Genomic DNA, 15643 nt, shown 5'->3' with positions numbered 1-15643 from the left:
CAAGTTTTGGTGACCCTTTCCCCAGAAAATCCATATAATTGTGCAGGTTTTCACAAGAAAATTCACATAATGTGAGCAGATTTGCCCAGAAAACAAGTTCAATTATGTCGGCAGATTTGCCCGGAAAATACGTGCAATCATGTAGCAGATTTGACCAGAAAATACGTGCAATCATGTAGCAGGTTTGACCAGAAAATACGTGCAATCATGTAACAGATTTGACCAGAAAATATGTGCAATCATGTAGCAGGTTTTACCAGAAAATACGTGCAATCATGTAGGAGATTTGACCAGAAAATACGTGCAATCATGTAGCAGATTTGACCAGAAAATACGTGCAATCATGTGGCAGACCTGGCCAGAAAATACGTGCAATCATGTAGCAGGTTTGACCAGAAAATACGTGCAATCATGTAGGAGATTTGACCAGAAAATACGTGCAATCATGTAGCAGATTTGACCAGAAAATACGTGCAATCATGTAGCAGATTTGACCAGAAAATACGTGCAATCATGTAGCAGATTTGACCAGAAAATACGTGCAATCATGTGGCAGACCTGGCCAGAAAATACGTGCAATCATGTGGCAGACCTGGCCAGAACATACATCTGCTGTTAATAATAAAAAAAAAAAAAAAAACCATTTACTCACCTGCAGCACTCCAGACGTCCTCCCGGCCTCCGTCCAGCGCGCAGCTCCCATGATCCTCTGCAGAGTGCAGCCAGCAACTGTCTGAAACTCCCGTGCTGAGCAGGGCTATGGGAAAATGGCACCCAAGCCCTGCGCTGCAGACTCAAAGTCTCCAGAGCAGGGCTTCGGACGCCATTTTACCGTTGCCCTGCTCTGCTGCTGTCGAAGCTGCGAGCTGCTGCTGTCAGTGAACTGACACGGCGTCTATTAGACACTAAAAGTCCAATCACGCTGGGGGGGTGCATTGGGGGTGCTTGGAGAATTTTAGGGGCGCCGCCACTGCGCTGGATTGACCTCAGCCTTGGCAGCCAATAAAGACCTCTTTGGCCAAAAATCTTGTGTGAATCCTGTGTATGCACAGCTGCTGCCTGACATCTGCTAAAGACCAGGCATCTCAAGCGATCCCTGATGAGCGATGTGCACATTTATCTCTACACACCAGCGGTAGGCTGCTCCATCATGCTCCACTTATTGTCCATCCACTCACCATAGCAACAGGCACGTCGCAGGCTAGTGACGCATCTGTACAGCATCGGGCCTCAAACTGTTGCCTGAGGGATCGAATCCTGACCTCTGCTGGGTGACAGTATCCATCAGTGCATTTATAGCTTAAGAGTGCTACACCTATAGGACACGTGCAGCCTGAGATCTGTTGCTTCTGGTCACGTGATCAAAATGTCAACACCTGATTAGACACTTGATATGATCAGCAAATCTATGACTGGATATCCTGCATGGATGTCCAGTAATTTTGTCACTGTTCTCTGGAATATTTATATCTGAAACTGGAGAAGAGCTTTAACTTTTCTGCAACTCGTTATGTTTGAAGGACATAAAATTTAGAGAACATAAATTTAAAATGTAACGGCTATTGAATGGACAATCCAGTAATAAACCATAAACCATAGAGTTCTCCTTTAAATGAAAGCTGCTACTCACAGTCCTTTAGGTCCGAGGTCTGAAATGAAGGATAGCTGGCTGACTTCTATAAACTCCAACTGGAAAGTAGAGGACAGAGAATCTGAGTAAGTCATAATTTCCTGGAAACTGAGGACACCTCAGAAGGAAGAAGAAGAGGTAGGCCAAAGAGTCAGAAAGGCAGGCAAAAGAGTCAGAGGGGAAGGCAGAACAGGTGCTGGAAGACAAAGGAAGTAGAGAGGAAGGTAAAGAAGTAAACAAGGAAGGAGAGGGAAGGCAGAGCAGTCAGAGAGGAAGGGAGAGGAGTTAGCGAGGTAAGCAGTGGTTTCAGAAAGGAAGGCAAAGGAGTCAGAGGGAAATAGGGGGAGTCAGAGAGGAGGGCAGAGGAATTAGAGAGGAAGGCAGAGGAGTCCCAAAGGAATTCAGAGGAGTAGGAGAGAATGGTGGAGTAGGAGAGAATGGTGGAGTCAGAAAGGGAGTCAGAGGATGCAGAGAGAAGAAAGGAAGAGGAATCAGAGAAAAAGGGAAGAGGAAGTAAAAAGGTAGGCCAAAGAGTCAAACAGGAAGTCAGAGAGGAAGGCAGAACATGTGTGGGAAGGCCATGGAAATAGAGGCAGGGGAGTCAGAGAGGAAGGCAGGAGAAGTAAAGAGTGAGATGGGGAAGTCAGAGGAGTCATTGGGGAAGGGTGAGAAAAAGGAGTCAGAGGAAGGCGGAGGAGTTAGAGAGGAAGTAGAGAAGTAAGAAGAGGTGTCAGAGGGGTAGGTAGAGGAGGAGTAGGAGGAGTTAAACTTTAGAAGATTATACACTTCAATCAAAAGATTAAAAGGGTAAGCCTCCAAAGTAAAATCTTCTTCACACTCCATACTTCTGAAGTAGACGTTACTTATATAGCTTAGTGCTGAAGTCATTTGAATCGGCCAATGAGTTGCATCATCCGTATTCTAAGCTTTCTGTGGACCAGCTACTATACCAGGGTAAAGCGGAGTCACAGGGGGTGGGGACAAGAGGGGCCGTCTCACCATTGCGTGGTAGTTTCTGTAGAAGGCTGTCCCCAGCAGCCCATTGAGATATTCTGCCAGGTACTTCTACAAGACAAAAAGGTGGTTCACAATAATGGTCAGGAACATGAAACTAAAAATCCAGAGCCTTTTAAGATTAAGCCTCATACACACAGGGCACCGTTGTTGCTGTTGCTAGCCACACAGGAGACGTGTGCGCAACAGCTCGGCGACAGCTCCGCCTTAGCGACAGCTGTCTACACCTCTCTGCCCAACAGGCAGAGACGCCGCGGAAGCTGTCGCCGAAAGTTTCCTCCCCCTGCCGGAACCTCCCTTCTGGCTGTGGGTAGCTGTCGCTAGTCCGCACATACACACGCAGCGGACTAGCGACAGTTGCGGAGACAGAAGTTGCCGGTGATTGAAATTTTCAATCGCACGGCAACTGCTGTCTCCGGCGACAGTTCGGGGTGCGCGCCTCATACACACGGGGCAACTGCCGCTCAGACATGCGCGTGCCACGTGTTTGTGGCGACAGTTGTGCCCCTTGTGTATGAGCCTTAACACTATTTCATTCCAGGCCCGAGACCACCCCACTCTCTGGAAACCAGGAATCACCATTTGTATGGCAGAGTGACTGTGCTTTATGCTTCCTCTCCTACTTTCCAATAGTAAGCTGCAGATCCTTTTTAAAGAGACTCTGTAACAACAAAAACCTCCCCTGGGGGGTACTCACCACGGGTGGGGGAAGCCTCCGGATCCTAATGAGGCTTCCCACGCCGTCCTCTATCCCTCAGGGGTCTCGCTGCAGCCCTCCGAACAGCCGGCGACAGAGCCGACTGTAGCTTCAATATTTACCTTTGCAGGCTCCAGTGGGGGTGCTGTGGCGGCTTTCGGCACGGAAATAGACGGAAATACCCGATCTCCGTCGGGTCCACTCTACTGCGCAGGCGCCGGAAACTTGCGCCTGCGCAGTAGAGCAGACCCGACGGCGATCGGGTATTTCCGCCTACTTCGGAGCCGACAGCCATCAGAGCGCCTGCGCAGGAGCCAGGAAGGTAAATATTACGTCACCGCTGCACGGAGGGCTGCAGCGAGACCCCTGAGGGATGGAGGACGGCGTGGGAAGCCTCATTAGGATCCGGAGGCTTCCCCCACCCGAGGCGAGTACCCCCCAGGGGACGTTTTGTCGTTACAGTTCCTCTTTAAAAGGGAGTCTGAAGTAAGAATAAAAATAAAAAATACCTAAGGAAAGGGAAGGCTCTGGGTCCTATAGAACATTCCCGTTCTCCTCACGGTGTCCTTTTTTCCCCGCAGGCTCCCCCGTCAGCAGTCTATGAACACTCTATTACTTCCATAACTGTGACTGATCTAGGTTAAAAGTAAAAAACAAGCCTCTGTGTACAAAATAAACTGTAAAAACTGAATTAACTAATAACAGCTAAGTGAAACAAACAAGTCCCAGGCAGATGTCTGGCTGAGCACTGGTGCATTGTGGGTAGCTTTCGGTTATGTAAGGCCTGCACAGACGGTCATGCCATTCACATCCCATTATTAACAGATTACAGGCTGCCTGGAACCTGGAAACGAATTGATGCCGGATTTAGGAGATTAGCCATCTTCACAGAGTACCTGTTTACTGGAGGTCCTGCGGGAGGAGTCACCAGAAGCGTGCGGCAGCGAGGGCATCGTCCCTGTGGTGGGGATCGCAGGAGTGGAGCGGGAGCGAGCCACTGTGAACCTGAGGAGAGAGTGACAGATAACTTATAACTCCAGGCGACGTGTGACTGAATAGCATGTGGTGGGACACACGTCTGTAATATACGTCCATATACTTATTCTTTGACCTGACCTGATCCACTAAGCAGCACAATGTATTATGGGAAAAAAATGATGCAGTCCACTGTTAGGCTGGGAACACACTAGGCAGAAACGCTAGAGTTGCATAAAATGCATAGTTTATGCGTATGTTAGTAAATGGGCAGCATAAAAAAAAAAACCCATATTAAACAAAAACAAAAAAAAAAAAGCCATATGCATTTTGTGTGAGTTTTAAAACACTGGTTTTGTTGCATGTTTTTTTCAATGGTGACGCAAAGGTATTGCGTTTTGCATGTTTTGTTTAAGAAAAATATGTTTTATGATGCATTTCCGCTTCCTGTTGACTTACTAATGATTTGCATAAAATGCATACAAAAAACGCATGCAAAACGCATGTGTTTTGTATATGCAAACCGCAAACGCATTAAAATGCACGCAAAACGCAAGAAAAACACATGTGCGGGAAAAGATGCAAACGCACAAAAACGCACTAAAAACGCAAATGACAGAAAACGTGACCTTTCACGCACTGACAAGTGTGTTCCCAGCCTTAAGCATGTTGCTTCAAAAGGACAATTGAAGTGAGAGGGATATGGAGGCTGCCATATTTATTTCCTTTTAAATAATACCAGTTGCCTGGCAGCCCTGCTGATCCTCTGCCTCTAATACTATTAGCCATAGCCCCTGAACAAGCATGCAGCAGATCAGGCGTTTGTGACATTTATCTGACAAGATTAGCTGCATGCTCGTTTCTGGTGTGATTCAGACACTACTGCAACCAAATAGATCAGCGGGACTGCCAGGGAACTGGTATGATTTAAAAGGAAATGTATATGGCAGCCTCCATATACGTCAGTTGTCCTTTAATGCGGTTAGAGACAACTGGCTGACAAGACAATATTTTTATTGCGCTTTTCTCCTTTCTCAAAGGGCTTGAGCTGCAGTAGCAGTGTTAGGGAGTCTTACCCAAGGTTTCCTTACTGAATAGGTGCAGCTTACTGAACAGAGAGAGCTGAGATTTAAACCCTGGTCTCCGGTGTCAGAAGCAGAGCCCTTAAAGGGGTTCTCTTGCCTACATGGATAGTGGCTGGATAGTGTACTGGTTAAGGGCTCTGCCTCTGACACAGGAGACCAGTGTTCAAATCTCAGCTGTCTGTTCAGTACACCAGCACCTATTCAGTAGAAGACCTTAGGCAAGTCTCCCTAACACTGCTACTGCCTATAGAGCGCGTCCTAGTGGCTGCAGCTCTGGCGCTTTGAGTCCGCCAGGAGAAAAGTGCAATATAAATGATATTTGTCTTGTCTAATTTTTCTCTTGACAACTGTTGAACACAAAAGGCAAGGCCATGCCTGGCTACAAATCCTTAACCTCTTGCCGCCCGCATCACGCCAATGGGTGTGGCCGCGGCGGCAGCCCCAGGACCGCCTAACGTCGATTGGCGTAAAGTCCTGGGGCTCTGTTTTGCAGGAGATCGCGCGCAGGCTGCGCGCGCATCTCCTGCTTGGGGGGCGGAGTTGGGGGGCGGGAAAAAAATAAACATGGGGGGAGCGATCAGACCCCACCAACAGGGAGCTCTGTTGGTGGGGAGAAAAGGGGGGGGGGAATCACTTGTGTGCAGTGTTGTGCGGCCCTGCAGCTTGGCCTTAAAGCTGCAGTGGCCAATTTTACTCAAAATGGCCTGGTCACTAGGGGGGTTTAGCCCTGCAGTCCTCAAGAGGTTAAGCAGTGGCTGGATGGTGTAATGGTTAAGGGTTCTGCCTCTGACATGGGAGACCAGTGTTCAAATCTCGGCATTGCCTGTTCAGTAAGCCAGCACCTATTCAGTAGGAGACCTTAGGCAAGTCTTCCTAACACTGCTACTGCCTATAGAGCGTGTCCTAGTGGCTGCAGCTCTGGCGCTTTGAGTCCGCCAGGAGAAAAGCGCGATATAAGCGTTTGTCTTTATATTAAACAAAAAACGGACACTTACCTGGGGCTTCTATCGGCCCCCTGAAGCTGTCATGTCCCGCGCTGTCCTCCTCCGATCCTCCATTCCCCGCCGCCGGCACCGTGCTAATTATTCCTCTAACTAGACGAATAGAACTGCCGCTGGGTGGCCGTGGCCTCATGCAGGCTCGCTTCTGTGCACATCATCGGGAGCTTACTGTGCAGGCGCAATAGGAAGTAATCTTGTACTGCGCCTGCGCACCAAGCTCGTGAGCCCGCGCGAGGCCACAGCCATGCAGCCGCTGCTCTATTCGTCTAGTTAGACTAATTAGCACGGTGCCAGCGGCGGGGAACGGCGCATCGGAGGAGGACGGCACGGGACAGGGCAGCTACAGGGGGCTGAAAGAAGCCCCAGGTAAGTGTCAGTTTTTGTTTATTTATATAGTAACTGAATAGTGTATGGCCAGCTTTAGGCTGCCTTTCCACATCATGCGAACCTCTGCGATTTTCTGCACCTGGAATACGCACAGCAATGTCAATGCATAGGCTAGCATCCGTATTGGGCATTTTTCCTACACGTAAACACATGCGGAAAATCACCTGACATTTTTTTGTCAATTAACAAGCGTTTAACTATTCAAATATGCCAGTTTCACAAATCCAATTTGGAGATTCTTGCAGACCGATTGGAATTTGGACAAAAATTTGGCGAAATCCGGCCTACTTTCTGTTCTCATTGCTGGAAATCGATTCCACTAGTCTGATAGCTACAAAGCATGCCGCTTTCAGAGTAAGCACACTAACCGTGTCAGCGGGTTCAGGGGCAGGATGGTGACAAACAGCTTGTGCCTCAGCAGATCCCGGTGCAGTTCCTGGAAATGTTTGAACTTCTTTTTGATGGTCCATTGGAACGGTCCATGTGTCAGACGAAAGGAGTATAAAGTGCTGGTGCGGACCTAAAAAGACAGGTTGTATAAGTCAATACACACTAAGGAACATAGACATGAAACACACATACTGCATGTCATTCTGTGTCACCCTGCAGGAGGAGGGGCAGACTCACAGCTCCCTTCTGTCTGCATCACCCCGCTGTGTCACCCTGCAGGGGGAGGGGCAGACTCACAGCTCCCTTCTTTCTGTGTCACCCTGCAGGAGGAGGGGCTGACTCACAGCTCCCTTCTGTCTGTCACCCTGCAGGAGGAGGGGCAGACTCACAGCTCCCTTCTGTCTGTGTCACCCTGCAGGAGGAGGGGCAGACTCACAGCTCCCTTCTGTCTGTGTCACCCTGCAGGAGGAGGGACAGACTCACAGCTCCCTTCTGTCTGTGTCACCCTGCAGGAGGAGGGTCAGACTCACAGCTCCCTTCTGCCTGTGTCACCCTGCAGGAGGAGGGGCAGACTCACAGCTCCCTTCTGTCTGTGTCACCCTGCAGGAGGAGGTACGGAGTCACAGCTCCCCTCTGCCTGTGTCACCCTGCAGGAGGAGGGGCAGACCCACAGCTCCCTTCTGTCTGTGTCACACCCTGCAGGAGGAGGGGCAGACTCACAGCTCCCTTCTGTCTGTGTGTCACCCTGCAGGAGGAGGGACAGACTCACAGCTCCCTTCTGTCTGTGTCACCCTGCAGGAGGAGGTACGGAGTCACAGCTCCCCTCTGCCTGTGTCACCCTGCAGGAGGAGGGGCAGACCCACAGCTCCCTTCTGTCCGTGTCACACCCTGCAGGAGGAGGGGCAGACTCACAGCTCCTTTCTGTCTGTGTCACACCCTGCAGGAGGAGGGGTAGACTCACAGCTCCCTTCTGTCTGTGTCACCCTGCAGGAGGACTGGGCCAGCTCATAGCTTCCTTCTGTCAGTGTCACCCGGCAGGAGTTACCGAGACCATAGCGGAGGATGCAGGAGGCGGAGGACAGCAGTAAGGGAGCGCTCAGGTCGAAGAGGGCTGGATGAAGCCCCAGGTATGTATAGAACGTTTGCATTCCATCATATCAGGTACACTTTAAATCTTAATCTCCATCACCTTTGATCCGCTGGTGTAGCGCTCAGTCTGTGCTGGATGTGCCGTCACCGGGACCCCTTTTAGGAAGACAGAGCCCTGATGCTTCAGTGGTTTCAGGTCGTGGATGACAAGGAACGGGCTGAGATGAGAAGCTGAAAAAAAAATAAAGAAAGTGATCAGAACTGTCAGCACTCAGTATGGAGAGAAGGAGCACTGGATGGGTGGATGTGTAGAGATACATCCATGCAGACACACAGTAGGACATTTTCCCTAATGCTCCCCACACTGCTTATAGACCATTACGGTGCTTTCAAAGCATGCCTTTCACAACATGAATAACTTCCAAAGCCATATTGTCCCATTTACACCGAGGACCTTGGCCGTTCAGCGGTCACTGACCCCCTCCACTGGAATGTGGAAGAGCCTCAGAGACTCAGCAAGCCTCTCTTCCTCACCATTGTGTTGCTGGGGGCTTTCCAACACAAAGACACTCTGTATTCAGCAGGGGAAACTTTCACACACTCTCTCTGAAAAAAGGTTTTGTTTTTCTTGTGTCAAACAACCAATTTTTTTGATGGGAGGGTTGATGGGTCGAGGCGCCGAGCTAATCGCTGCAAATTTTGGGAGAAAAGGAGTCATCAGGATGTGGACGGAGCTAACAGTTATGAAACGCTGTACTCTATACAGTGCTGCAGGAGATGTCAGCGCTATATAAATTCATAATAATAATATGGTAGGACATTAGACTGACTATGGTAGGATTAGATTGTGAGCTCCTCTGAGGACAGTCAGTGACATGACTATGTACTCTGTGTGTATGTACATATTTATTTATTGTATTTATAAAGCGCCAACATATTACGCAGCGCTGATACATTTAGCACTGACATTTTCCACAGCACATTACACACACACACACACACACACTATAATAATATGGTAGGCCATTAAGGCTCATACACACATCAGACCATAGTCTTTGGGAAATGAAAGATCACAGACCAATTTTACCCCCTTCCATGTAGTATGAGAGCCATACCTACACAGTCTATTCTATGGAGCTCAACTCCCCATCAGACAGAAATCTTTGCAAGATGCTGCACACACAGATGCTGTACACATTCAAAAGATCCGTTCCTGCAAAAGATCCGTTCCTGCAAAAGATCCGTTCCTGCAAAAGATCCGTTCCTGCAAAAGATCCGTTCCTGCAAATTGCATTCATAGTCTATGATATCTGCAGATCCTCATACACACCTTGTTTAACAGACATTCATCTGCAGATCAGATTCACCAGGATGGATTTTCAGATCTGCAGATGATTGTCTGATCTGCAGATGAATGTCAGTTAAACAAGGTGTGTATGAGGATCTGCAGATCTCATAGACTATGAATGCAATTTGCAGGAACGGATCTTTTGCAGATACTGATCTTTTGTGTCTGTACAGCATCTGTGTGTGCAGCATCTTGCAAAGATTTCTGTCTGATGTGGAGTTCAGCTCCATAGAAAAGACTGTGTAGAGTATGGCTCTCATACTACATGAAGGGTGGTAAGATTGGTCTGTGATCTTTCAGTTTCCAAAGACTATGGTCTGATGTGTGTATGTGGCCTTAGACCAGGGGTCTCAAACTCGCGGCCCGTGGGCCATTTGCGGCCCTCGATACAATATTTTGTGGCCCACGCCAGCAAAAGCGACACGGAAGCGAACTATTTTTGCCTATTTTACCTTATAGTTCGCTTCAGTGCTCCCAAGTAATCCGCCGCAAAACGAGGGCTGCAGAGCCCCCAAGTCTCCCGGGCAAACATCCACGACTGCGCTGAGGGGCAGAGCTTCCAGCTGTAGCTCTGCCCCTCCTGACGTCAATCGCCGCACGGATTGCCGCCTCTCCCCGCCCCTCTCTGTGAAGGAAGAGTGAGAGGGGCGGGCAGAGGCGGCGATCCGCTGCGTTTGACGTCGGGAGGGGCAGAGCTGAAGCTGAAAGCTCTGCCCCTTCCAGGAAATGCCGGCGGATTGCCCCCCCCCCCCCCGGGCGATTTGGGGGCTCTGCAGCACTCGCTTTGCGGCGGGGACACGTAAAATCCCTTATGCGGCGCAGCCTCATCCTGACTTTGCCTCCTGCGGCTCCCAGGCAAATTGAGTTTGAGACCCCTGCCTTAGACTATGACTATAGCAGGGATTAGATTGCGAGTTCCTCTGAGGACAGTCAATGACATGGCCATGCAGCAGAAGAGTTCACGGCTTTATAAATAAAACATCATAATAATAATAATAATAATAATAATAATAATAATAATATGGTAGGACATTAGATTATGACTATGGCATGATTAGATTGCGAGCTCCTCTGAAGTCAGTCAGAAAAGGGGAACATACGAAAGAGAGGGATGCATAGAAGGAGGGGGGGGGGGGGGGAGATTATTTTTTATTTATTTATTTATATAGCGCCAACATCGTCCGTAGCGCTGTACAGAGGTAGAGACACAAGACAGGGAGCCAGGTGGGAGAGGAGAAATGGCAGGAAGACCTCTCACCAGGACTGCAGACATTACTAGTGCTGTCAGGCAGGGACATGCTGTTAAAAGTAGCCACTGAAATATAAGAAGAGGAAAGGGTCATGGGGGAAGACAACAGGGTGGGAGGGGGATCTGCAATCAAAGTAATCTAAATTGCCTAGAGCTTGCTTCTCTGCTCACTACAGAAGTAGCTGTCAGCACCTGCATCACTGGCTTCTGTAACCGCATTATTGCCCTGCATTATTGATGAATTACTCTGATCAGGATAAATAATCAATAGTCCAGGGCAATCAGGGCATTACTGCAGCCAGTGCACATGGCTACTAATGACAGGCAACTTCTGAAGCACTAAACACATCCTGTCACCTCTACCTGCTAATGTCCCAGCTGCAGCACAGCAATCATTCTCTCTACTCACCCTGCTGCTCTACACATTCACTCACTGCAGGCTGTGTGTAGAGAGCGAGGAGACACATTGCCCACGGGACAGGGAGGGGTGCTACACCTAGTGCAGGAAGTAGTACAGTCCCCTGCACTGCCTGCTGCTATTTTCCTGAATGTTGCCCAAACTATGAAAAAAGGCCCCAGGTGGAAGAACACAGTGGCTGAGCACCACAGCGGCATCCCTAGCCATGGCTACACCCCCCGCCTGTCTCAGGTACACTTTACATTTTGAATAATGTGAAAAAGGCTTAGAAACTGGGGGTTTAAAGCACACCTGAACTGAGAGGGGTATAGAGGCTGCCATATGCATTTCCTTTTAAACAATGCAGATGGCATGGCTGTTCTGCTGATTGAAATCAGACTAGATTAGCTGCATGCTTGTTTCAGGGCGTACATTAAGGAGGGGTGCCTGGAAATGTGGGTGCACAGAAACATCTATTGCAATATATCTGTAAGTTTACAGATATTTAACGATCGTCATTTCTTACTGTACTTTACAGTAAAATATTGGTAATACTGATATTTTACTACAGCTACACATAACCCTGTCCTCACACTGAGCCCTCCCTCTACCGAATCCTAAATTTAACACCATCCCCCTCCCCCACAGCTAACCACTTGAGGACCGTAGGCTTACACCCCCCTAGTGACCAGGCTATTTTTCACTAATTAGGCCACTGCAGCTTTAAGGCCTTACTGCAGGGCCGTCCAACTCAGCACACAGGTGATTTCCCCCCCCCCCTCCTTTTCTCCCCTCTGTTGGTGGACTTTAATCGCTTCCAGAGTGTTTGTGTTTTTTTTACAAATATTTGTTTTATTTATTTTTTTATAAATCTTGCTATTGTTTTTTATTTTTCTATCCCTCCCTCCCCCCGCCAGCCTCGCAGCGCTGTACATTGTAAATAGACGGCCGTTTCGCCATCTCACAGTCTCCTAGCGGCCCATTGAAATATTGGTATATTGGCCCAAATTTCTCCCCCATACCAATATTTCAATGGGCATCTATGCTGTCACCCAAACTCCCCACTGGCATTGTTTAACCACTTCCCCATCCCCCGGGATGAGTAACTACATCCCTGCATTTCCCCATATCTTCTTGCAGAGACATAGCTACTATATCCCTCCCTGCCGTGCACTTCTGCTCGACACACCCCTAACGCGCGCACGTGTACCCACCGCCTATACTGCCGCCAATCGTTAGCCGGGAGACCAATGAATGGGAACACAGTTCAGTCCCCGTGTGAATGACCACAGCAGTCTATGAGACGGTGCCTTCATTCACATAACCCGATACTTACACGTCCACGCATTGCTTCCTCTTTGCGTAGTAATAATACATACAATAACCATACAAAGCTACCTTAGAGACTTTTTTAATGTTTGTCAAGAGGGTATATTACTGGTACTTTATAAACTATGGGCTTGTAATTAGTGATGGACACAAAACTGAAAAAAAAAATGCACCTTTATTTCCAAATAAAATATTGGCGCCAAACATTGTGACAGGGAAAAAGGTTTTAAACGTTGCAATAACCGGGACAAATGGGCAAATAAAATGTGTGGGTTTTAAATTATAGTAGCATGTATTTTAAAATTATCATCATCTTATTCTTCCTGTTAAAACACAATTAGAATAAAATAATTCTTAGCAAAAAGTATACCCCAAAGAAAGCCGTATTGGTGTAAAAAAAAAAAAATAAAAAAAATTAAATATATGTATAGATCATTTTGTTGTGATAAGTAGTAATAAAGTTACAGGCGAATGAATGGAAGGAGTGCTGACAGGTGAAACTAGCACTGTTTTTTTAAGGGGAAAAATCCTTTGGAGGTGAAGTGGTTAAAGTGAACCCCAGGTGAGCGATATGGAGGCTGCCATATTTATTTCCTTTTAAATAATACGAGTTGCCAGGCAGCCCTGCTGATCTATTTGGCTGCAGTAGTGTCTGAATCACACCAGAAACAAACAAGCATGCAGCTAATGTCAGATCTGACAATAATGTAAGAAACACCTGATCTGCTGCATGCTTGTTCAGGGGCTATGGCTAAAGAGGCAGAGGATCAGCAGGGCTGCCAGGCAACTGGAAATCAATATGGAAGCCTCCATATACCTCTCGCTTCACATTCCCTTTAAGGAGAACATTATACTCCTGTATACATACTCTCGTGTTGCTGTATTCATTACCCGACAGTCCATGATAGAGCCCTTACCATCTTCATCTTCTCTTATGGAGTCCAGTTCAACCAGTTCCTCGATGTCCAGGTCTGCGTTGTCCAAGTGGTCCTGAAAACAGCCGTCCGGCGTGTCCGGCGACTCCATGATGGCCGACACCTTCACCAGCAAAAAAAAAAATAATTTTTTTTTTTTTTAAAAAAATTAAAATTATACCATATATAAAAATCGCCTAGATAAGACATACAGTGGCAGTGGCATTTGTCTAGTTAGATGAATAATTGGGAAGTGACCCATGGCACGGGAACCGGAGGATCGTGGAGGCCGCCGCGGAACAAGATGTCTGCAGGGGGGCGGTAGAAGCCCCAGGCAAGTGACACTTATTGTTTTTAAAAACCCATACAGAACCTCTTTAAAGAGAACCTGTACTGAGAAAAATTTTAAATAAACACATGAGGTAACTTCAAATGAACATTACATAGTTGCCTTGCCATCAGTTCCTCTCAGAAGCTCACCATTTTCTTCAGACAATAATCCCTTCCAGTTCTGACAACATTTTGTCAGATCTGAAATATATCAGTTGCTGTCAGTAAAATATCAGTTGCTGTCAGTTATAGCTGAGAGGAAAACTGATGTACCAGGTAATGTCCATGTTTCCCTATGGCTCAAGTGGGCGATATTACAGTTTAACTGTGTGCTGGCCAGAAAGCTGTTATGGGTAATGGCCATTTTAAAAAAATGGAGGACGGAAAATTCCCTTGATCACAGTGAACAAACAGGACGCAGGACAGGAGAAAGACACTGAGGAGTAGACTACATGGAAGGTAAGTATGACTCGTGTATGCTTATTTTGACTTTAAATTTTCAGTTCAGGTTTTAAGGCCCGATTCACACTGGCATGGATAGAAAACTGATCTGTACGATAAATGATCAATGGCACGGATCAGTTTTTTCAAGGCATGAGTTTTTCATCCGTGATACACCTGATCTGCTGCATCCTTGTTCATGGGCTATGGCTAGAAGTATTAGGGGCAGAGGATCAGCAAGATAGCCAGGCAACTGGTATGGCTTAAAAGGAAATAAATATGGCCGCCTCCAAACCCCTCTCACTACAGTTGTCCTTTAAGGACATTGTGAACCGGGCCTAAGGCAGACCACCAGAAAAATCACCTCAACTCTGGTCAGAGGTGGGAAAACCTCACATAGCACAACACAGCTTGCTGCCCGACCTCCTCCACAACTGGTGAGACTGTTTTTTTACCAAACAGATCATCAGTGAATCAAAGCCATGTTTTTTGGTGAATGACTATTACTGCATTACCGCATGTGTGAATTTGGGGGGGGGGGGGGGGGAATAGCCTGAGGCTGGGTGCACTCTTAGTAGAAATGCTAGCGTTGTGGAAAACGCTGCTTTTTTGCCGCTAATGGAAGTCTATGGGCCGCATGAAAAAACGCATATGCGTTTTGTATGTGTGCATTGCATAATATTTAAAAACGCATCAAAAACGCACATAAATGACAGTCACTGGGAACGCAATGGTATGTGTTTTTTTCATGCGTTTTTATATGCATTTTTTTAAATTATTGTGTGATGTATTTCCACTTCCTGTTGTCTTCCTAATGATTTGTATAAATTGAAATATAAAAATGCATGGAACACGCATACAATGCGTTTTGTATACGCAAACAGCAAACGCCAAAAAATGCACGCAAAACGATAGAAAAATAAACGCAAACACTAAAAACACATGACAGAAAGCGCGACCTTTCACGCTCTGTTATGTGTAAACCCAGCCTAAAACACAGATTGGGCTCTATTCACAAAGATGACAAAAACACAGAAAAATGTTACCGCTATATTTCCGCCATCGGTAAACTCCGCAATTTTTCCACATTCACTAATATTTCCCGCATGCGGGAAAAAAGATGTGGAAACAGCCATTATTCATGCGGAAATCATGCATGAAGGTCGAATGAAAAAGTGTTTAAAAAATTGTTAAAGTCCAGCAAGCACAGCCCTTAAAGAGAGTCTGAAGCAAGAATAAATCTCGCTTCAGACCTCATAAATAGCTGGGGCATGTGTGCCCCTGCTAAACCGCCGCTATCCCGCGGCTTAACGGGGGTCCCTGATCCCCCAAATCCCCTCCGTGCAGCGGGGGAGCTCTTCCTG

At 47.4% G+C, this 15643-nt stretch overlaps 1 protein-coding gene across 1 annotated transcript in view; it reads right to left on the bottom strand.

Annotated features, from left to right (window-relative positions):
• The window catches only part of LOC137562524 (phospholipase D2-like), an 85516-nt gene extending 71880 nt beyond the window's left edge, over positions 1 to 13636 (bottom strand). The window contains exons 1-6 of the mRNA XM_068273936.1: positions 13512 to 13636; positions 8369 to 8499; positions 7158 to 7309; positions 4238 to 4346; positions 2630 to 2695; positions 1631 to 1689 (exon numbers count right to left, since the gene is read on the bottom strand). Of these exons, the coding sequence (XP_068130037.1) occupies positions 1631 to 1689; positions 2630 to 2695; positions 4238 to 4346; positions 7158 to 7309; positions 8369 to 8499; positions 13512 to 13620 (626 nt within the window). The 5' untranslated portion in view covers positions 13621 to 13636. The remainder of the gene's footprint in view (positions 1 to 1630; positions 1690 to 2629; positions 2696 to 4237; positions 4347 to 7157; positions 7310 to 8368; positions 8500 to 13511) is intronic.
• Positions 13637 to 15643: the final 2007 nt, after the last annotated feature.

The sequence above is a fragment of the Hyperolius riggenbachi genome, chromosome 3, assembly GCF_040937935.1.
Source record: "Hyperolius riggenbachi isolate aHypRig1 chromosome 3, aHypRig1.pri, whole genome shotgun sequence".
Taxonomy (NCBI): domain Eukaryota; kingdom Metazoa; phylum Chordata; class Amphibia; order Anura; family Hyperoliidae; genus Hyperolius; species Hyperolius riggenbachi.
This window is presented reverse-complemented; position numbering and strand designations above follow the sequence as displayed.